A 23,547-nucleotide genomic window follows, 5' to 3' on the forward strand; every position below is an offset into this window, starting at 1 on the left:
CCATATAACCTCGGACTGCCTATAGAGACCGCCTTAGACGAAAGCGGGACGGTCGAGGGCCACTTACCACCATTTAAAACACTGCATATATGCACGTATTGCTCTTAGTGGTCACTAAAGGTTGCCATGCATTTAACCCATATTGTTTGGTGTGGTGATAAGTTGGTCGTGGATTGTCCAACCATCACTCGCACATAAAGCAGCCAATTAGCACAAGGAAACATCAAACTCATCTCCACTAGAAGGAAAATATGATCGTCCGATAGAAAGAAAAAAAGAATCTATACACCACAGATATTGCGTTGAATAGTCCGTCAGGAACAGAAAATGGCCAATTAATCTATGGCATTCCATAACGAAGTAAACCTTTGAACCACCCCCACAAAAAGAGAATCTAGGAAGAACTATAAATGTGTGTGTGTATATATACATGCACGTTCCCTTGCGTATATACCTGAGAATCAGCCATTTCGAGACAATATTTTCTGATACATAGGACGTGGCCAACTTTCTCGTGTCCTGTCTAGCTTGAGAAGACGGCCTCACACGAGGTGCAATGTTGATCTGGTTACACTCCCCTTGAAACCTCCACATCCATACATATTGAGCTCCCAAGTAGTGTCATCGTGATAAATGCCCATTGAACAAAAGCAGGACACTGAGCAAATTCATTCTGCAACCAACTAGGACCTTACAAAGTTGGAAAGGAGATCGTTGAAGGGTCTGTCATATCTCGCATTCCCCGGGTTTACCGAAAGGAAGTACCCTCGCCAAGTTTTGAATGTATATGAATGGATAAAGAGTTGCATATAAAAAATATTTTTTGTTAGGCCCCTGGGTTTTAGAGTGATAGATTTGGAGATTTTACTACACCTACAACGGTAGCTAGTGCCATGTAACTCCTGGCGGACTTGTCCTGGCTCGAGCCTCGGCCAGTGAAAGAGCCATGGCTAGCATCATCTGCTCCTCAAAACTCTCGGGAACTACTGTTCCTGCAACAGGTTGAAAGCTATCTTGGTTTTCATCTTGTTGGGGTTGTTCCCCGTGTCTCACTGAGCCATCAAATTCATCAGAACCTTCATAGCTAGTTCCAACTTCAGCCATCTCCGATCTATGATCAACCCATTCTCCAGTATCCCCGGTCATTGCCAAATGGTTATCAAGTGATGCCAGCCTGATGTTCTCCACAGGAAAATAACTTTCAGATTCATGCTCCTCCCGATTCAAAAATCTGCTTGAGCTAGGCATGCTATATGTAGACATGCTTCCACCAGCATAGTTATTAGCTGGCTCTCCGCCTGCTTCTTGTTCTGCAAGTGCTGCAATGGCGCATGCGAGACCACCAGATGGAGATGACGAAGATACGGATATCGGGGCCATCGCCGCCAAGGAACTACGATCATCTGCAATGTATTCTTCAGGCTGAACTGCATGACCATACTGTGGATCTCGTCTTTTCCCACTCCCCTTACATTATCAGTCACAGAAACAAGAAAAAAGTCATTTTGCCATATCACGAGATCAGAGCAAAAGATTAATGATTAGACCAATCAACAATGTGAGGTAACAAGAATATGGGTGAGAGAAAATTGTAAAATTAATCCCATAAGTCGGCCTGGTTGTGATTTTGATCACCTAGCTAATCAGATTCCAGTCTTAGTCCAGAATGTTTTCTTCTTTTGCAATTGTACTTCTTTATTCGCCAAAGTGCTAACGTACCACAAATATTGTTTATATGGCGCTGTTCCCGTGCCATGTCAATACTACAGCAAACAAATTTACAAAATTGCAAAACAAAATTATTGAACAAATTCGACAAATTAGATTACCAAAACCACAAATATGCCAAATTACAAATTAATTTTTCTATTCTCCCAGAAGGAAATAGTGGTCAATATTGATGTTTATGTTCCAACATTGCATAATATCACTACATTATAAAATTAATGCCCCTCAAATGGACCAACTAAAAAGCACATACATATACATTTGGTCACAAAGCATCAAATTTTTTAGCATATCCAAGATTACCTACACAAATGGTCTTCAAAATCAGCTAAGCGACAAGCTCTGAGTTTCTTTACCAAATAATAAATCTAAATATCGCGTCAACAAAGTAGTAAACTTAAATATTGGATGTGTAGAAGTACCTGAATAGACAGCCAAATAGCTTCCATAACCATTATATCCTCGAGATCCAGGTCAAATTCCCCTTCCCTGCATTCAATGTTGGTATAAGAGCAATATATAAGGAATATTGCATCGTAAATCATCTCATAAATATCCAAAGAAGTAATCCCTATTCTATTAGTCCAATCTGCAACCATTATCACCTTCATATTTAAAAATCCATCTCTCAACTTAGTGCTAATATATGCATGCACGAGTATGTGATGATATGAAACATACTCGTGGTCATAGAAGTAGGTATGAACTATCATGATGTCAGTAAAGTGGCCATAGGAAAGCATTAATAAATTTATGTCATTAAACACACCCAAGGTTTCTTTAGACAGTATGAGATTGAAAACGTAAATATTCTACAATCCATCAGCGAATAATTTGCCAGAACCTTTTGAACAAGGAAGTTGTTTGAATAAGCTCATAAACTTGATAGTATTTTTTTTCTAAAACAAGCTCTCGTAATAGCTTCATCTTGTTAAGCATGTAAATAACAAGATTAACACTATAAAAATTATAATTTCTCTCAGTTCAGTTTTTTATTAAACAAATTGAGATTTATTTTTTGAAAAAAGAATTATAAAAAAGAATTCTCACAAGATCCAGAAACATTATAAAATCTCATGGAGATTATAAGATGCTCAATAAATTAAGCCAAACACCTCTAAGCCGGTATACCATAAGAACGGAAAAATATTCATATTACTGTATATTTCGGTTCATTCTTTATGTGTAAGGTGATCTCAAACACTAGCTATCAATAAAAATGAAGATTACATCTCGTATTTACTTCATCTTTCAGCGTGTAAAGGCACCCACAGGCTCCTAACCACTTAATATCCGTAAACCATGTTAAAAAGCTATTCCATATCAATATAAAAAGTTACCTATGTGAATTTATATTCCAACATACAAGATGAAATCCAGTCATCATTTCGCTGACAAATGTTACACATTACAATCACTGATAAATTGTCATGCATTACATCTTCTAACCACAATCGCACATTAAGCCAACAATGCATGTCGATCTCATCGACAAGTACATGGTATGAATTCTAATACCTTATGACCACAAGATCTTAAATCTAATCATAAGATTGCAAAACAAGCTTTAACATGAGCGAAGAAAGTGGAATTCAAAAGGCTAAAGCAACATTTATGCTCTTCATCTGACAGAACCTTAAAGAAAAAGTAAGAAACAGATTATTGAACATGAATCCTGTTGAACAATAAACCGATATTGAGTATATATGACCCAAAAACTTCTGCAACAATATTGTATCATATTGAAACAAATGCTGACACTACAGTGAATCAAGAAAAACTAGAGGTAACACTGTCACTGACATTCCTAGAACCTGGGATTGTACCTTTCCCTCCAGATAAAAAGGAAAGATAAATGTGTAAAGAAATTACCAATTTTGAGTTATTATCTTCCTACATTTGACTCTATCTTCATGTTTCAAGAAAAAGAAAAAATTTAAAAAAAGAAATGTCTGATGAGGGCAACTGCCCAGATTAGCTGGATCCCTGGATCCAATTAAATGAGTACACTAAATTTTCACCAAATTTAGATTACCATTTGAAATGCAACATAATTAGAGTGATAAGTCAACTCCCATGAGATAAACATGGAACAAATGATACAAAACACCTCTAGCCAGCCTCCAATTAACGTGTTCTTTTGGCATACTACCGAACACATCAACACAAACTTTTAAACTGCATGATCCTATTCAATTAAGAACACAGTGGATCATAGCAAGAATAATTTAAGCAGAAATTATAAAACAAGTAGACCTATTTTGCCTTTGGAGTGGAGGCAGTCTTGACGCAGTAGCAGCATTAGACTCGTGAAAGGCCACGATTTCTTCACTTTCCAAGGCAGAAGCAAAAGATGGAGCTAAAATTGGAAGACGTTAAATGTAAATAAGTAGATGAGCAATGACCGTTGACGAGTCTCATATCAATTACCTCTAGTCGAGCAATGATCAGCCTCACTTGCTCTTCTCATGCTGCTTGAAGAACTGACTTCCCTTCGTTTCAGCATCCTATCCTCTTCATCCCGAACTTCTTGCTGCCTCATCCTTATTTTGGCTTCTATAACTCGTTGTTCTTCCTAAAAAGGTAAGTTCGATTACATGCTAACATTTCAGAAGTAGGGGCATTTTCAACAACTATAAGAGGAAAAATATAGCACATGATGATACTAATATTTCACTCTCACAATTTGTTCCAAGCATTTCTCTTCCTTTGTCTTAACACCTCGATATTCCACGGCATAATTTGAGGTTTTGCAGAAAGGGCACCTTTCACTGTTAAGGTAAGCAGAACCAGGAGTACTAGACAGCATAACGAGCAACACAAATAAATAGTTAAAGGCTCAAAGCAAACAATTGCATATTACGAGCAAAGCAAACCGCTTTTATACAAAATTGAAAAAAAATCAATAAAATAGAAATCAAGGATACTGTGTTGGCCGGGTAGAATTAGGAGTCCTCATCTGCAAAAAGCACTCTGAAATGGGGGAAACCAATATGGTAACGAGTTAAAACCAAGATAAGTAAGATTAATTGTTTGGTGAAATAATGACTAAATATGAAGGATAAAATTATGAGCAGCGTACCAGTACATATGCCTTTCATGCAGCATCTTGACCGATTAAGGCTTGGATAGAACTGAAAACATTTAAAACAAAAAAATTTAGTTCTACATGAAATGGAGGTCAAAATAAATCTAAAATAACATGTCGCCGATCACCATTGTTTGCTAAAAACTTAATGGTTGTGTCAAGAAAAAATAAGCGCTTTATTAATTCCTATAAAATGACTCTACTTGGTCTATCGCCGGAAAACATATAAAAAGATATAACTAGTTGTTAAAAAAATTAAAGCAAACCACTTTACATTTCAGTTGTTCATGAGCATCATTAATAGCCCAGAATGATAATTAAAGATCAGGCTCATATTTCCAATGTCAAACACTCCAACAATTTTGCCGAGGTAATTTCTTTGGCACTATTGAATACTCGACTTTTCCAAGGCAGTTTCTTTTGCATTGCTGTAGAAGAAACCACTCACTAGGCCAATAATAAAAACAGGCCAAAAAATGTGAATACACAGACGAGCAAATGAAGCTCAAGAACCAAACTACTGTCATAAGCATAGAATTCAATCACAGCTAAGGAAATCCAGGATGAACAGGGAAGTTACCCCTTCAAATTCTAGCAAGACTTTTAAAACAATGTAGAGTTTGTCCTCTAATATCTTTTCCTGAACCACTTGGCATCTTGGTTCCTAAAAGTCTCGTTCTTAAATGGAAATCTCGCCCAAACCCTATGAAATATAGAAAATTGAACGAGGATAAAAATAGGGGCAGACCAGGAAACAAATGGGACATTCCTCTAGGTCGCAAGCATAATCATCATCACCAGGAAAACAAGGTGCCAGTTTTGAGTCAAGAATAAGCTTTCTAAGCTTCTTGTGATCCACATCTTTGTGTTGGTACAACCCTTGAGGCCTAGTGTACTTCTCATCCACCGCATGCCTCTTCTTTCCCAATTTATTCCCCATTGAATAAAACCACAGAAATTCTCAATCGATCTTTTTCTACAATAGTAAGATGTCCCAATCAATCTTGCAATGCAGTTCCAAGATTTCACTTCAAGACGACCTCAAATTCCTGCAAAACGAGCAAATGAAGATAAAACACATTAAAGTCGGAGAAACGAGCGAGACCCATCAATTTTACGCAAGAAATGAAGAGCGCCATCAAATAATTAAACCTTGAGACGAAATCTTGGAACATATAAAGACGGCCCTAATGAAATTCAACAAGCAAGAAACCGCAACACCGCCTATGCCTCCACGGATACATCAACATGTCTGTACAAGAGAAAGAGGGAAGAAGAGGAATAGGGAACAACATCAGAACTTTTTCTCTGTTGTCGATTTCTGTGTATTTTTGCGAGTGAATCGATATATAAGTGGGAGATTTGTGATGGGATTTGTACCTCTCTTCATTTCATGCGGTGCCTACAGAGAAATAAAATAAAATAAAATAAAATATATATACTTATTACGCTGATGACTCGCAATCTGCTGCTGTTCTTCTTCTATTACGGATCTTCAGGCTTGGGTACTTTGTTCATCAGGCTCAAACTAAAAGCTTCGGTGAGAAAACACGTGATAATTATTTTTCTTCTCTCTTTTTCAACCAAGTAAAACAAGAAAGATTGGATATTTGTCATCTAATAATTAATTGATTGATACGGCAATTTTGTGCTATTTTTCCTTAAAACTAAACGAACAAATACAACATGGAAAGAAGCCACGGGATGGAGTGGAGCAACCGGAAAGAATCAGGTGTGTAGAAAGCAAGAGTATGCATATATATATACACGCACACATGTAATGTGCCACTTATTTTTTTAATAAAAAATATAGAATTTTTAATCACGAAAACACGAACCGTAGTTCAACAACTTTAAAATTCAGTTGAAAATTTAGTTGCGATAATATATGATGTTTATGAATTTTCGAATTTGAATTTTTAGCTTAAAAATACATCGTCGTGAATTTTGAGAAAATAATTTATTAGCTACAATATTTGATAATTATTGATGTCACAATTATTATTGAGCTTGTATGACAATTTCTTTAGTTAGAAATACTCAGAAAGTTGAATAATTGTGAGAATTGAAAAGTAATTCTACTTATTATTAAAAATCAAAAGAACAGACATCGACGAGTTGTAAATATTTTTCATCCAATATTGATATTTCTTTTTTATTTTATACTTTTGAACTATTTAATTTCATGTACATGTGACAGATCAAACCCCAAATAATAATATATAATGGTATAAATAGTTTATTATATCATACGGGATTAGGTGAAATCCAAATTTTTAATTCCAATTTTGATAATTATATAACTCAAGTGAATTTCACAAGAAATGGTGATTATAGTAAATTGTTTCATGTTTTGAATGATCTCGTGCATGGACTTAAATCATGAGGAGAAAATATAAATTTAACCATAATTGAGCCTTGTTGAAATCGAGAGTCTGTTTGAACTTAGAATAACAACCCGTAGCCACTATCTTACGGGCATGTATGCATTTATTAGAAATATTATTATGAATATGCTTTTAATTATGACGTTTTCTCTCCTCTCTCAATAGTACATGGTGAACTTCTGACAATCCGAGAAAAAATTATTCTTCTTTACGATAAATGTTTTACTAATGTTCAAGTAGCAACTGATTTCTTGTTGGCAATGCAGGCAGTCACTACCAATCAAGAAGATCTTTGATATACTGGATTTTGTGCAGCGGACATTAAGAAGTATATGACGAAATCTGTGATCACCGAGCTTATTCATGTATATAGCTCGGCGAATAAAGTTGCTCACAATATTGCTCGTTTTGCCTTTTTTTCTTCCTCATCATTTGTTTGGATAAATGATGAATTTCCATCATGATTAGTTAAGCTTGTAATAGATGATTTAATCAATGATATTACGAGTTTTTACGTAGCGTCAAAAAAAATTATGACGTTTTCTTGTCACGATACTTTGAAAAAATAAAATAAAAAGTTTGTCAAGATGTACACATGTCAACTTATAAAAAAAGTTGAGACTACATGTGAAGTTGACAATATATTCAAGATTTTTTTGATAAAAAGGACAACATAAAACTTGAGGTAAATTCAAAATACAATGATTCCTTTAGTTTTTTTTTTTAAAAGGACGAAAGCAATAAATGTTGGCAAAAAAAATAAATAAATAAAGGGAAAATCTTGGAAGAAATATATAATTATCTAGTCTATCATAATATTATTTTCATGAAAACTTTGATTTTATGATCGTAATTAGTTAATTACCTCCCATACAATTATGTGTGATGGATCGTATTATAAACACTTTATTAATAAAATACTATACTCGTAGAGCCGACATGTGACTTTGATAGATCCATTTAACTTTACATTGTTATTCCTTGAGTCCATACATATCTTAGGATTCGGTTTTTGTGTTACAAAAACTTAATTTTACTTATTGATCTGATATGTTTTTCATATCAACTATCTGAAATTAAAAATATGAATATTATATTACATATATTCAATTTAAGTTGATTGATACTCAATTTAAGTCAATTCGTACTTGAAATACATTCATTTATATCTTATTTTCAGCGATATGTACCTTATTGTCCAAAAAAAAGTTTTAACGTTTCGTACCTAAAAATTATAATTATATACTGCATTTGATTCAGTTGATACTTGAAATTTGTATATTTGTGCTATAATCTCAATAATTTGTACCTATATTTATTGTTTTTATTTTGGTGTCTTATATATAAAATAAATAATATACTCAATTCCATAATTTGAACTATTTGTACTTTTTTTAATTTTGAAGGGACCTAATACCCTGAAAGATATATATACAACTTAAAAAAAATAAATTTGAAGGGATGGGTGCCGACTTCTACTACATCTGTCAACAAAATTTAATGGGGATTAATTAGTTGAAAAATAGAGTTCATTTTAAAATTAAAATGTCATGAGGAATGTGATCCAAACTTTAGGTGGGAAATTTTAATAAGTTAGGTTTCCTTTATAGTTATACTGCATGAAGACTTCAGGCAGTATGACTATCTACCTATGAAAACAACAGATTACTAATAAAGATTTTTTTTACAAAATATTACAACAGACTAAAAACTTATCTAAATTAATAAATTTGTACTTCCTTTGAAACTATAGTATATGAAATATGAGAGGAGAATATAGGCTCTTAGTATGGTCTCCTGAGGTATTATTATGTATTTGTGCAATCGTTTTTTTTACAAAAAAATTAGTTCGGTTTATATTAAATAGAAGTAATATCATAATTTTAAAAATTGATGAAGAATCTTACTGAGCTTGGTCATATCAAATATACGAAATTTTTCTCTCTATCGGGCTGGCATTTAATATAGTAGTGTGTAGAGATAAAGATATCGAAATAGAATTAACCAAGTTTGTCTAAGTAGTAATTTGTACTAAATAGTTGTGTGTTTAACTTGACATATTTCCATTTGTTTCAATATCCACAACAACAACAACAACAGATACAGTAATTATAATCATATATATAAAAACCAGAGCATGGAAAACTTGTGAAATTACATGAGATCGAAAATAAAAGGAATCAAGAAGAATTAAGTCCACTTCATCGTAAGGCTTGCAATAGTTCATCAAGTGGAGGCAAGTCGTTGGGCATCCATTCGAAATCCCTAAACGACATTCCACGGGACAAAAATGGAGCCATATTATAGGCAACTTGAGTAGAAGATTGAATCGACGGCGGCTGTGCGGCGGCATGGGAATCCTTTCCGGTGAGGTTTTGAACAACTGACTTAAAACTCATGGCATCAGTTTCCACATACTGCGTGTTGATTATCACCACCTTAACGCCAGCTCCACGCCTCCCAGCCATTATGTATATATATATATTGCTAAATGTTTTCTTTCAAAAAACAAAAGAGAAATACGGCGATTGCTTGCTTGCTTTGCCTTTTGTGAATGATGATTCACTGATAATTAACGACGCAGAATTTATAAGTGGTTTGACCTGTACGATCAGTTACTCGTCAAAGAAGTTGACCAATGTATTGTTATATATAGAACAGCCTAATAGGACCATGTCTTTTAGTCAAGACACGCGAACGGGAAGATTCGGTCCAAAGAAGATTCCATGAAATTCAAACCATTTAATATATTTTATCAAGATCAAATCTCAAAATGCTTTTATAATATATATATTTACAATATATATATGTGTGTTGTGTGTGTAATTGAAAAATATCGTTAGTTATTGTTTCGAATGTTTACTCTGTTGGTCCCACTTGATATAATTTGAGATAATAAACCTCGAAATAAAGAATAAATTGGACACCGAAATTTACGTGGAAAATCCCTAAAAATTATTAGGGTAAAAACCACGGGCAATATGAGCTTTAAATGGACGAGTCAACAAATGTTGGCATTTTTGACTCAGATAGATAGGAACGCGTTTTATATGCGGTAGGATGCGTTCAGACGGAACGAGTTTTTAACGCGTTTTCACACTGACAGGAAGTTCTATAAATAGAGCTTCATTCCTTCATTCTGAAATCATCCCTTCTTCGAGTTTTCTCTCATCTTATAACATTCTATAATATCTGTGAGGTGTTTGTTCTCCTGTATTAAGAGAGTGTGTTCTCTTTGGAAACACAGTGAGTGAGTTGAACACCACAAAATATTATAGTGGAAATTCTTTTCATCTTGCTCGTGGTTTTTACCCTAATAATTTTTAGGGATTTTCCACGTAAATCTCGGTGTCCAGTTTATTCTTTATTTTCGAGTTTTATTATCTCAAATTACCGTAAATGAGACGAACATATTCTAATGTACTAATAGACAAATAATTGCACTGCCCAATCTTAGAAAAAAAATGACAAAGCGCCTACGTGTCTGTATGCTCTTCACATCTTGGTGGGAACGCAACATTAAAATTCGATATCATGCACAATATGTAGACTTCATGTCGTTTTCAGATTTACTACTATTATTTTATGATTTCAAACCCACTACAGTTAATTTCTGTACATACTGCATAAATATATGGATTAATCTGTAAACTATGTTAGACATATACATCCGAAAAAATGTTGATAAAGAGAATCGAATTAATAATTATTAATCAACTGATCACTTATTTCACCAACTCGAACGCCACTTAGAATATTTTCAAATTTATGTTATGAAGTGATCATAATGAAACTAAAGGTAAGGAAAAAAAATTAGACGGAGACTTGAAAATTTGTTAAAAGGGCGAAAAAGGCAAACTGTATATTATTTTTCAACTCTAATGAAAGGATTTAGACATGAGCATATCCTGTCTCTCAATTATATAGCATCGAACATCTTCTTCTATAGTGTAATATATAAATCTAAAAAATATATATATATATAAAGTTTTACAATATTTTTGCCTTGATTTTAAAATAATAAATATTTTCAGTAAAAATAACTACGGCTATAACTAGAAAAGAGTAAGAATTATTATTATTATTATTTAAACAATGAAAACTCTCGGTAAAAATTATGTATTACATTATTGTAGCAGATGATTCAAGTCCAATAATATTTGCCATGTTTTCTGAGCTGAAATGGCACTGTTTTGCCCCTATAAGAAGCTCTCTTTGTAATAAAATATGTAATTCCTATGAACTAGCTAAATTTTTTGATTACCAGATAAACAAAAAATGATACGAGATACCCTGAATTGAAACCAAAAAAATTATCCTACTTACAGGCATGTCCTGAGATACGTGGAGTTAGAATTCGGTTTCTAGTACTGTTTTTTGGTCGTAATCTTGATCGATCCATCTACGAGTTTCTTCCCATAACTTGGTCTCCATTCCTAACTTCCGGAGCTCCATCAGACCATGCTCGACTGTGACATAAAAGCAAGACAGATGTGCTCAAACACGACAAGGGACAATTATTTCCATCATGCATGCATGCATGAATATTCAAAAGTTTAAGACGTGGGACGTATACTTGTGACATGGAGAAAACAAAGAAACAATATATTTCAATCAAACTAAGGAAAACATTAAAAGGGAACAAATACAAAAAAAAACAAAATTAGATAGATGTGTCGAAGTTAGTACCATCCACAGTATCATGTGAATTTAGCTGCTTATGGGATTTGTTGATCCAGAACTGTAGTTTCTCTTCCACGATATCAGGTTCCAGTCCTTGATTCTTTGCTCTTCTCCAAAAATATGTCAGCCAAGCCTAATATTGTAGTATAATGAATCCGTCCGTAATCCCGAGCACGAATGTGCAGTAGATAACAACTATATATGGTCATTAGTCCAGATTACATAAATTGGTTTCATTTTAGGTTACCTACTGTTTGAGAAGAACGTCTTCAGACTCTTCAGGACCCAACTCTTAAACAAAGTATGAGTTCTTCATTAATTAAAGTAGTAATGGCTGGAAACATTTTGGACAAATAGACTTGCCAAATGCTTCTGAATAATATTGGCCCTCGCTTGGTAGCTTCAATTCATCTGTAGTGGTAAAAGGAGGGCATAATCAGAGATATTTGCTTCAACTTTCCTTGTTAGAATATGAGTTATATGAAATAATATAAATTAAAATAGGGCTGATCACAATTTAAAATCTGAGTAGCAATCGTTTTTTGTACAAAAAAGGCGTGCGATCAGATACAAATTTGACAGTATACATCCACACTCCACAGGACAAAAATTAAGTCGAAAACAGTCGAGTTTTCGTACCATTAGATTTTGCAACAGTTGGGTGACGCTTTAGGGCCATCGAAACAAAATACTGAATAACATCAGAAGTAACAAACTTCATTAATTTCCTTTTTTTTTCTTTTGTATGAGTAACAAACTTCATTCTACTCGACGTTGAAAATGAGAGATTTCAGGCGTAATCAATTGTCTTTGTCTCCGCAAACAGATCAAATTTTCAAACAGTCTCTACGAACATTGATAAAAATTCAGAGTAACGAATAACATGACTTTGAAGAAGTGCGGAAATTTCAATCCATAGCCATTAAAGGTAGAGGAACAAAGTTTCGAGAAAAACCTTAAGTGATCGAGTTCAGTTCTCTAAGACCTTTCTCAACTAAAAGCATGCTTTCAACAAAAGCTTTTTTTGAAATATCACTCGTGTCTTTTACAACCTTCTCCCTTTCTTCAAACTCATTGTTCACTGCAAATTGACAGAAGTAAAATACAGTCAAGAGAAGTTTGCATGAAAATAATGCTCGTTAACACAAACATACTCTTTGAAAGTTTCATCTTTTGCTTTCCGTCCGGCAGCTAATATAACTTCAACAGGATGAGAGGCAAAAGATGACCAATATTCGTATCTTGATCCAGCAATATAATTTCAGCATGGATACCTGCTATTTTATTTCAAATTAAAATTCCTAAAGCAATTTTCAATCAAAGTCCAAGATATCTACTACTGATCTATCCCACCATAACCTGCCTTTTCAATCTAGGATCAAATCCGTGTGTATTTCAGAAAATATCTGACAATCGATTTTTGAGCTAATTTAAGAAAAAACAAAGATTCCCACAAACGAATAATGTATAATATGCGATCACATTATCATTTATCATTGAGACGCTTAATCAGTTATATTTGCAGTCTCTACATATAGTTCGTACTGTGTATTCATTTCGGAACTTTTCAGGAAAAAGAAAAAATTAATAGTCCCACGTGTTGCATGCAACTCCAAAATACGATAAAATGGACCATGATTTTACTTTCTTTATTTATTAATTATTATTTTAACTTTTTAAAGTTCTATTTTAATCATGTAATTTTACTTTATATTGATTTTTAGATTTATTTTCTCGAGATGTTGATATAAAACTACACATGTTATGAATTTTATCATTGCTAAGTGAAACCGCACTAAAAACAAAATAAAAATAAAAATTAGAAGACTAAAAATAACTTTCCACAAGTAGGATGATCAGAATGGAAAATATGAAAATTTAGAAGACTAAATTAACTATTATATCAAATTGATAAAACTGAATTAAATTTAAATAAAATAAAATCATGACTTCGAGTCAATACATTATCAACAAACTAGGGTGATTTATCAAACGAAATATTTTATGATTATCGATTTTTTTCCCTACACGAATGACTTGATTTTTATATATCTAATTTGTTCTGATTACAATTTTAGAGATCACTAGGTTGCTTGTTTAAAATAATGACTTGATTTTTATATATCTAATTTGTTCTGATTACAATTTTAGAGATCACTAGGTTGCTTGTTTAAAATAAATAAAATGTTTGTAGTAAAGTTAATACACAAATATGCATAATGGTAATAATAATAATAATAATAATAATAATAATAATAAATAAATAAATAAATAAAATGTTCACAATTAAAGACATTTTAATTTAGATCTTTGATAATTTAAAGTAATTACATTTGAAGTGATGAAATGAGGGTCAGAAATTTATCAAATTATCTTTCTTTTTCTTTTTTTTTTTTTTTTTTTTTTATGAAGTAATGAAATGAGGTTCGAAATAAATGTACAGTGCGTTTTTTATTTGGTCAGATTGTTGATTCAACTCTATATTCTATATTATATATTAAAAGGAAATTTTTATACACACATTTGTGATTTGACTAGCTTTGACTTAAAAATGAAAATCACTTTTATTAATCATTAATTATGGTAACATTTATTATTGCGAGAGGATAGTGAGGCAGATGGCAAAGATTAGCGAGCCCAAGTTATATTCAAAATCGACAATATTATCTTTTGTTTTCAAAATATACCTAATCTTTTTTGTTACATGCATGTGCATGGCTTCGGTTTTTACCCATACCCACAATAGACCCGCCCCGTTTGGAGCGAGTTTGGGCATACTAAATTGATCATGGAGCGGGTCTCGGATCCAATTTTTCAGACTCGTCCGAATATGGGGCGTGTAATGAGTCCTATAATACCCGCCCCATATTCAGCCCATATATGTGCATATAAATACTCTAGAATTTTAGTTTTATTAATGTGTCTATTTGGGGATGTCAATATTTTTTTTTGAGAGATAATAACTCTTTTTTTTATGTAATTCATTATGCCGTGAAGATACTTTGTTTGTCATTATTAAGTGTGGTCGAAGACATAATTAGTTTTCTATTATGTTCTATTTAGAGGCTTTGTTTGTTTTATAATTCAGTCATGTAAGAAGAAAATTACTGTTTTCATTTTAAAAAAATTCGGATCTCACAGGTCTAATCGGCCCCGTTTAGTATTCGGGATGGGGCGGGTCCGAAGAATTTTTAACCGGGGTGGGGCAGGTAATGGGTCAAAGTTTTCTTCATGGGACGGGTTTTGGGTCTATTCATATCCACCCCATTGACATCTCTAGAAATGATACACATCTTTAAAACAAACTTTTAAAACAAATTTACTTGATGTGAAGGTGTCGGCATTGCGCAGCAGGTTTTGACATGGATCTAAAAGAAGATTCATTGAATGAGTTGACAGGGCTGGAGATTACGCACTAACTCCCATACTATAATTACGCCCTTACTCTTTTAAAGGCTTCAGACGGAATCGGCACTTTTACAAGCAGAAGGGGACCGCAATATTCTTGGAAGAGGTTTTTGGAATAAGCTAGTTGCTAAAGTTAAAATGCGGTTGCCTATCTTAATGCCTCTTTCTCAGCTCCCCGATAAACTGAAACATTTAATTGAAAATCGGGAGCCTTTGCCTGTGAGACCTCACTCCTGTCTTTTTGCCGACAGCGCCATTGCAAATAGCCTCGGGGTGCGCAGCATGGCATCCTAACTAAATGTAGGATCAAGAGCCCCGAAAATCTAGCTCAAAGTCCTAACCATTGAGATCTCTGGGAGAAATGGGCGCAACCTCCGGTTCACATCCGTCGTAAGCTACTATCGGTCTCATGATCTGGAAGCTCTTCTCTAATAGAGCCGATCCATCGGAAAGAAGAAAGAACATACTGGATCGGACAAAGAAAATGAAAATCGTACGAATTAGTTTTTACGAAAACATACTATTCATTTTAGATAAATAATATTTTTCATATAATTTACTCATAATTACAATATTTAATCCACTTTAAAAATTCAAATATTCATATTTATTATCTTTTTAAATCACATATTTAATATAATTGCATCATCTTATCTAAATAATAAGTAAAACTTATAACAAAATTTAATTAATCAATTCAATCTATTAATTATCATTATAATTATTCTTATACGTAATAATCATTATTTTACACATATATCGCGTGTGCTTCGATCGTTAGTATATATTAAAGAATGTAGAATGATTGATTAAAACACGGTACTATTAAAATTCCGTAAATTACATTTGCCAACATTAACCCATGACCACCATAAATATTCACAATGGTATCAAAGATAAGTGGATTATAGTTTTTTTTAAAAATAATTTTGCACATCCATTTATTTTAATTCGATAACTTGATTCCAACCATGGTATAATTTAATGTATGTTGACCGTATAAATGACCCTTTATCTTCCTTTGGAGAATCAATAACATTCTTATTATCTCATGATTCAACTCCATTTGATGATAATGGGTAACTAAATCGATAACGAAACGCATTAGGATTCTCTTAAATTTTCCCCTTCCGTCCCAAACTTGTCGCTATACACACCAAACAATACATAGATAGAGATCAAGCCCGCCTGTAAAGATAGCTGAGAATCTCATAAACACTAATATGAATCCAAGAGTAGCCCTTGGGTTAACATTTCTTTTCATATTTTCCATGTTGGTTGCATGTTCGAGCCACAAAACAAAAGTATTCAACGTCAAGAAATATGGAGCTGTTGGGAACAACAAGACACAGAATTCTAAGGTGAACAGATATCCCATTAGCGTTTTCACAATATCGTGTTTTATTTACGTAACTCATTTCTTGCGAAAAATTTTGTAGGCATTTATGAAAGCTTGGGCTGACTCAAGTAAATAGAGAGGCAAGAGCAGTGTTTTGATTCCAAAAGGAACTTATCATTTGGAATCAATCGTTTTGAAAGGACCTTGCAATGGTAGAAAAGAGTTTGTGATAAAAGGAATGCTAAGGTCTCCTAACCAGCCGAGTTTCGATGAAGGTCTCCTAATCAAGCCGAGTTCCTTCTTCATCGACCATTGGATCAGATTTCAGAATATCAATAATCTGAGGATCCACGGTGGGGGTACGTTGGACGGCCAAGGAGCCTCGGCTTGGCCGTATAATAAATGTACAACCGGTTCTTGCAAGCCTCTTCCTGTTGTAAGTTCTTTTTTTCCTTTAATTTTTTGCTTGTTTCTTAAGATTTAACGATATTTTTTTTCTTCCTATCTTTTTCTTAATTAATGAGAAGCCATGTTGTTGAAACGTTTGGAAGTGATGGAGATTTAATTTTGGTTGACTGCTTGTAGGAAGTAACTGCATGTAACCCCTCCTTTAATCCTATTTTACTCGAGTATTATGAAATTAAATTGGTGCCAAATGGCTTAGAACCTTCACTGTCGGCATTTAATTTTTGTCTCACCTGGGATTGCGGTGGTTTTGGGGGAAAAAACATGCATTGTATACTGAACTAAGAGTTAGGAAGGATATGGATTACTATTTTGAATTTTGCGAAAAAACCTTCGTAGATGTCAAGTGTTCCACCTACTTCTGATACGAAATGTTTAAAATATATTTAGAAGATACTTTTCAAATCTAGTTAAAAATTTTGGAATGACGACAGTCACTGCGGCTGGATTTCGTGAACGACTCGGAGATTTCCGACATGAAGTCACTAAACAGCAAGAACTTCCATTTCAACCTCTTCGCATGCAACCGAGTCAAAATCCGCCGCGTCACTTTATCATCTCCAGCGGACAGCCCCGACACCGACGGTATCCATGTCAGCAGCTCGGGTAACATCAATATTGACAAGACAGTCATCTCCACAGGAGACGACTGTGTGTCCATTGGCCCAGGCAATCGGTACATTCACATCACCAACACATTTTGTGGGCCTGGTCACGGGATCAGTGTGGGTAGTCGATAACATCTTGATGGAGAATGTGGACAGCCCCATATTTATTAATCAGCAGTATTGCCCATTCAAGGTGAAAGGTGAATTCGGTTAAAATGATAATGTTTGCTGTTGGACCTGTGGAGAATTTCCTAAGTTTTCTTGTTTCAGGGATCATCAAAGATTCAGATAAGCAACATTATGTTCAGGAACATATGGGGGACATCAACCACCAAGGATGCAGTAAAACTGAAGTGCAGTAAAAGCAATCCATGTCACAATATTGCATTAGAGAACATAAACTTAATTGGACCAGGTGGAGTTGCATCTTCCTCCTGCTGGAATGTCCACGGCAGGTCTCGCGGCAGAGAGAAGCCACCTTCTTGCCTTTCATGATCAGAATTTGGAGGCCTCTGTTTCTGAAGAGAACGTCTACAGTTATTAATGGTGGCACTTTGTTCTTGTTTCCCTGACCAACGTCGAGGATATTAATGCTTTAGACTGGCGAATTTTTTTAATTTTAATATTTTGTGGGATGGTAGATTCTGAAACAAGTACTTTTATAATTGATACGACGTAAACGGCAGATGCAACTTCGTGTTCAAGTAAATCTGAGAGCCCGATGATTGGCCTTAATTATGGTTAGTTTCAACTATACAAAAAGCCGAATATTCTTCAATTTACAGTTGAATGAGTGTTCTAAAAAGCTTGCTTAAGCGGCTTAAGCTTGAAGCTCGACAAAAACACCCCGTTTCGGAAAAAAGCGGAAAAACGAGGTCAATTTTAATAATTAAGACGTTTAATTAAACGTGCTTTATAAGCACAATTAATTGCATGTGTTTACCTTTAAAATTTTTATTTTAAAATAATAAATTATGTTTATAATTTAGATGTTTATTTTTAAAATTTAATTATGATTAAGCGTGTTTCACAATGATTTGACAAATATTTAAAAAATTTTAATGTAGTCTAGTTGCAAAAATAAATAAAGATTGTAATTTTAAAATTTTTATGTTTTTATAAATATGAGAATTAATGCATCAGACTTAAATTTATCATATTTATATATTATTTTATCTATTTATTAGTTTGAGATAATTACAATTACACTAAAGATAAAAAATACTTTTTTACGGTTAAGCCCGTGCTAATCTCGCTTAAGCTTGAAAAGCTTGGAGCTGGACATCCGCGTTTCGGGACGCTTCACGTTTTTTAGAACCTTGAGTTGAATTGTGCATGGTTAATAATTAATACTTGTCACATATGGATCCTAGGAAAAGAATGATTCAAGAAAACTCAATAACCACTGGTCAGATCCGAATAGTAACTTCACCGACCTGGAAAGTTAAAACCACCATTGTAGATGATTAATCATAGTATCGAGCAGTAACCAAGATTTGAACCGTTAAATAAAAGGTCGACCATCAAGAGTAGCATTCAGTTTCAAGTAAAAAAAAATGAGGTTTTAAGGGAAAAGGGATAAATGAAAGATAAGTTGCACCGCCACTTCATTTTAGAAGCATTCTCTTCCAAGATAACCAAACCCCAGCTACCAGGTTTTGGACTCCCGCTATCAGATTTTCTAAACTCCAGGACGAGGAATCCGAGGCCTTACCGGTGTCTTTGAAGGACTCACCCTACAGAAAATATTGAGAAATTTGTAAATGAATTGTTACTGTCTTGAAAGAAAACCGGTGATCACAGATGACAAGCTTTACCTGATGCGTTGGGATCCCACAATTTCACCACAACAGTCGAGGGCCAGTATTGCACTCTCAGCCTGCAAATCATAGCAATATGCACTAGTGAGTACGTATATTTGCGTGTAAAAGCATGTAAATATGGAAGTGTGGAGATGGGTGATTCGTGTTATCGGTTAGGTGGCCATGAATAATCATGGTCCACCATCTTTTGGCGGAGGAAATCTTACAATGAAGTTCGGGGAATGAAAAGTAGACAGTTGAAGCATTATTATATAAAAGAAAAGGCAAAAGAACGAAGTCATGTCATAGCAATTTCAGCCAGTGAGATATGCATACCATGGAAAATTCAACAAAAGCGATGCGTGTTGAGTGCATGTGATCCCCCAAGAGCCTCAGACGAGAAACCTACAGTTGAGTGTACATCAGCCATTTTACAGTTAAAAAGCTACGACATTTAGAAAAACCGAATCCAATGGCCAATACTTGAAAACTTTTAGATATACCTCTCCGCATCTTGTTTCGAAGAATACCTTGACATCAATTTGAAAAACCTGCTCAAGTTGACACGTACAATAGAAATGTGCTTTAGAGTATGAAACAGCTCCAGTAACATATGAGCAGGACAACATGGTAAACGATAAATCATTATTCAGTAAAAGTAAAAAACTAGCTATCAAGAGATGTAGATCATGTACCTTCTTATCGATATTTGTACAGTACACGGTCCTGGCACACATTTCACGTTCAACCTCCGACTACAGATACAAATTCAATTAAATAAATAATGGTAACTAATTAAGATGGATGTACATGCAAAAGTTGTTCAATATTAGCAATATTTAAAGCTCGTATTTGATCTTACCCTGGGAAGAAAGGTCGGGTTAACTGGTAGGATGGCCGTTTTTGAAGGCAGGACTGTCACAGGAGAGAAACCTAAATGTGTCCCACAAAGGCTAAGAGCAGCTCTCGCAGAATCTGTAGATGTTATTACACATGGAAATTCAAATTTGAAAATATTAGGCATGCATCCCAAGCAATACAAAAAAGAGTTGATGCAGAAAACAAAATTACATACAGTCATCAGCAAATTCAACAAAGGCAAAGCGAAGGCGAGAGTGTGGGTCACCACAAACTCGACAGTCCAGAACCTGAAAACAAATACAGCCAGAAAGAAAAACATTTATAAGAAATATCACAATATATATCTTGCCAATCTTTAGTCTTAAGTTAAAATTATATACTTGTGTTCACTGTGAAATGGGGGTACGAAAATTTTTCCTAGTAAACAGAAGGTGGTTTACTGTTTGAAACTTGACAGCTTAATGACTATAGACCATTCTCCCAAAAGTGGAAGATAAAGAGACCACATTTTAAGTTCATAAAACAAGAAAACAGGGAAGAGAAATTTATGACATCCCATGTTTGTCCATTAGCTCCAGCAATTTTTTTCCCTTTCGGTTACGAGCACCAGAGAAAAATATATTATTAACATGCTTTAAACTGTGGAGAAGCGTTATTTGGATTTGTCAGACGGAATCTATTGACTCATTCGCCCCTCAAATGTCAATTGCAATGACAATTACCTACGAGAGAAATATTGTCCTCTGGTAGGAAATCAAAGGGCAGAGTAAAAGACATACAGGACAACCCACAACTTCAGTAAATCTACTTTGTCACATAGTTTACGTGTTGATTTATGTAACAATTCAAATCACTTGTTAGCTAGTTTAGGCAATCATAAATTATTAATGCTACATTCTCTGAAAAAATCAATATGTCCTAAACCATACAGCATTACCATCATAAGGAATAAAACCAGTTCAGCTCAGTCAGATACAATCAAACATACTCTTCGAATCCCAGAATAGCACAGATTCGTGATTTAACAATTAGTTAAACCAACAAGCAAAACAACATAGTTCAAAAGTCAACAAAGGAAACACGAAAGTAATTGTTGGAGAAGCTAGTAAGTCACTCAGAATTCATTTCTCCAGATTATTTGGTTAACATTCTAGTATCAAAATCTTATTTTCAAAAATCTGCACCCAAGTTCCCAACATCTCGTGTATGTTTTTCAAACAACACACATCCACAGCAGATGTACAAGGAAATCATTTATGGCTTGCAGAGTTGCAGTTGAACAATATCTAAACAGAAAAACTTACTTGTCCAAAGCCACTGAACAATGCAGCAAGCTGCTCTTCGGTGACCTTATTTCAAGAGACGACAAGAATGTGTCAATATGAATCACAAGAAAAAGTGAATTTCATTGATTTACTTACATTGTGGTCAATGTCAGACACATAGACTGTTCGCCTAATACTATCTTCTCTTTGAGCTCTAAAAGATCTTCCATTTATTCTCCTCTGATTCTGGCTGTAGTTATTTCTTCTCTGACAACAATTGGGCGACCAGTGAGAAAGAAATAAACATAAGAGAATCACAAATCATCAAATCCACGTGAATAACTAAATAATAAAATGTATAATTAGATCATCACAATTCCAAATTCAACAATTCATAAATCACTATAAAACCTCAGACAACAAATGGCTCAACAATCCTCAGTAAGAAAGAAGAGAAACCTTGCTGAATGTTTTATCGTTTCACTTTTGCAAATAAAACCCAGGAATTTCTTCTTATTCTGTAACTATGTAATATAAGAGTAGTTAAGTGCAAGCTAACTCGGTAAATTCAACACCGAATCACATGAACAGGTCATAACCTTAGATGACAATCAACAAGCAGTCAAGCACGATAACTAAAAGATTAATTGATCCATTTGAAAATGAACTCGGTTAAAATAAACAGAGAGGTTATTGAAATTATACTATACCCTTTGATTATTTGGGAGACCATCATTTCCCAATTTCTTATCATCAGGAGCAAAATTGATTATCCCCATTTGGCCATGATGATAAGAGGAAGGAAAGAACTCCTTGGCTAGGGGATTCAGCTTCAGTTTATTCAGCATATCAACAATTTCCTTCACTTTCATTTCTGATTTTGATTCCCCATTGGAGTTCAAATCAGAATCCTTAAAATCACCATTTACCTCAGGTTCCGCACACTCCTTAGAATTGGAATGAACGTTATTTTCAACGGATTTTTCAGTGGAAGCGTCGGTCGCTTTTGGTGGATCAAGAACAGCAACAGGGGTCTCCATTTCCTTAATTGCTGCGTCACCAGTCACTTCTGCACCAGCAGCCATTGAATCAACAGAACCCACAAACAAAACGGGCCCAAATTATACAAAACCCGACTCTGTAAGACAATCTACACAAGAAATCAGACTCAAAAATCAAAAAGCTCTAAGATTTTTCATGTTTCCTCCCGCAAAGATAAAAGCACAATCTTTTATCTCAAAAACAACATAAATTACAATGGTCAGTCAAGAAAGAGTATTTTTTTCTCCGTTTCAGATTTGGGTGTTCTCGAAATAAGATTTCAGGCCGATTCTCTCAACGTAACGAGTATGCACAAAATTAATAAATGAGCTATCACCAAAAGACAAAAATGGCAGGAAAAGAAAGAAGTGATGATGATGATGATGATGATGGTGAGAGTGAAGGAAAGAAAGTGAAGAGAAAGCTGCAATATCTAACAAAGGGCTCTTGTATAACAAATTCGATCACAAATTGGAAGTGGTTTTGGAAGAAACTAACAGGTGGCCTTTCTCTACCCTTCTTTTTGGCAGTGTTGTTGAGAGAGAGAATCTGTCACACACACATACATACATACATACAACATATACATATAGGTAGCCACATAGGATGGCTGGATCGAGTGGGATAGAGTAAGTGCATTAAAGGAAGGGACGTTAAAGAAGGGGCAGGCAGATTTCGTACTGAGCTAACGTAAGATGACTTAAGTTCAGCTTTCTTTTGGTTGTTATTCCCCCTTACTCATGGGGTGTGGCCACTGCCTCTTTTTTTATTGGGATTCTAATTCTCCATTCCCTTATCTTTTGGACACTTGCTAATTCTATTTCCATTTTAATTTTTATATAAATGTTGATGGATATTTGTATATTTCATTA

At 34.3% G+C, this 23,547-nt stretch overlaps 2 protein-coding genes and 1 pseudogene across 11 annotated transcripts; 1 reads left to right on the forward strand and 2 right to left on the reverse strand.

Annotated features, from left to right (window-relative positions):
- Positions 1-207: 207 nt before the first annotated feature.
- On the reverse strand, positions 208-6,522 carry LOC140987510 (E3 ubiquitin-protein ligase DA2L-like). 9 transcript variants are annotated; one of them, XM_073456036.1, is made up of 10 exons: positions 6,266-6,522; positions 5,969-6,068; positions 5,565-5,865; positions 4,811-4,862; positions 4,656-4,701; positions 4,412-4,526; positions 4,159-4,303; positions 3,985-4,087; positions 2,151-2,217; positions 208-1,467 (listed from the first exon to the last, which is right to left on the reverse strand). In XM_073456036.1, exons 3-10 carry the CDS (start codon positions 5,754-5,756, stop codon positions 886-888), a joined length of 1,302 nt encoding a protein of 433 aa, XP_073312137.1. In that variant the 5' UTR covers positions 5,757-5,865; positions 5,969-6,068; positions 6,266-6,522; the 3' UTR covers positions 208-885. The 9 variants fall into 9 exon arrangements, with proteins under 9 accessions (XP_073312137.1, XP_073312136.1, XP_073312134.1 ...); XM_073456035.1 differs by having other exon boundaries at positions 6,259-6,522; XM_073456033.1 differs by having other exon boundaries at positions 6,197-6,522.
- Positions 6,523-16,517: 9,995 nt separating this feature from the next.
- LOC140988488 (exopolygalacturonase-like) lies at positions 16,518-18,491 on the forward strand (annotated as a pseudogene).
- A 627-nt stretch (positions 18,492-19,118) lies between these two features.
- LOC140988172 (polyadenylate-binding protein-interacting protein 9-like) lies at positions 19,119-23,342 on the reverse strand. Of its 2 annotated transcripts, XM_073457144.1 has the most exons (11): positions 23,174-23,342; positions 22,345-22,703; positions 21,791-21,901; positions 21,674-21,718; positions 20,584-20,656; positions 20,371-20,483; positions 20,204-20,263; positions 20,012-20,059; positions 19,845-19,913; positions 19,524-19,585; positions 19,119-19,442 (listed from the first exon to the last, which is right to left on the reverse strand). In XM_073457144.1, exons 2-11 carry the CDS (start codon positions 22,672-22,674, stop codon positions 19,388-19,390), a joined length of 966 nt encoding a protein of 321 aa, XP_073313245.1. In that variant the 5' UTR covers positions 22,675-22,703; positions 23,174-23,342; the 3' UTR covers positions 19,119-19,387. The 2 variants fall into 2 exon arrangements, with proteins under 2 accessions (XP_073313245.1, XP_073313244.1); XM_073457143.1 differs by having other exon boundaries at positions 22,345-23,341.
- Between the last annotated feature and the right edge of the window lie 205 nt (positions 23,343-23,547).

This window comes from Primulina huaijiensis, chromosome 11 (genome assembly GCF_012295235.1).
Source record: "Primulina huaijiensis isolate GDHJ02 chromosome 11, ASM1229523v2, whole genome shotgun sequence".
Classification (NCBI taxonomy): domain Eukaryota; kingdom Viridiplantae; phylum Streptophyta; class Magnoliopsida; order Lamiales; family Gesneriaceae; genus Primulina; species Primulina huaijiensis.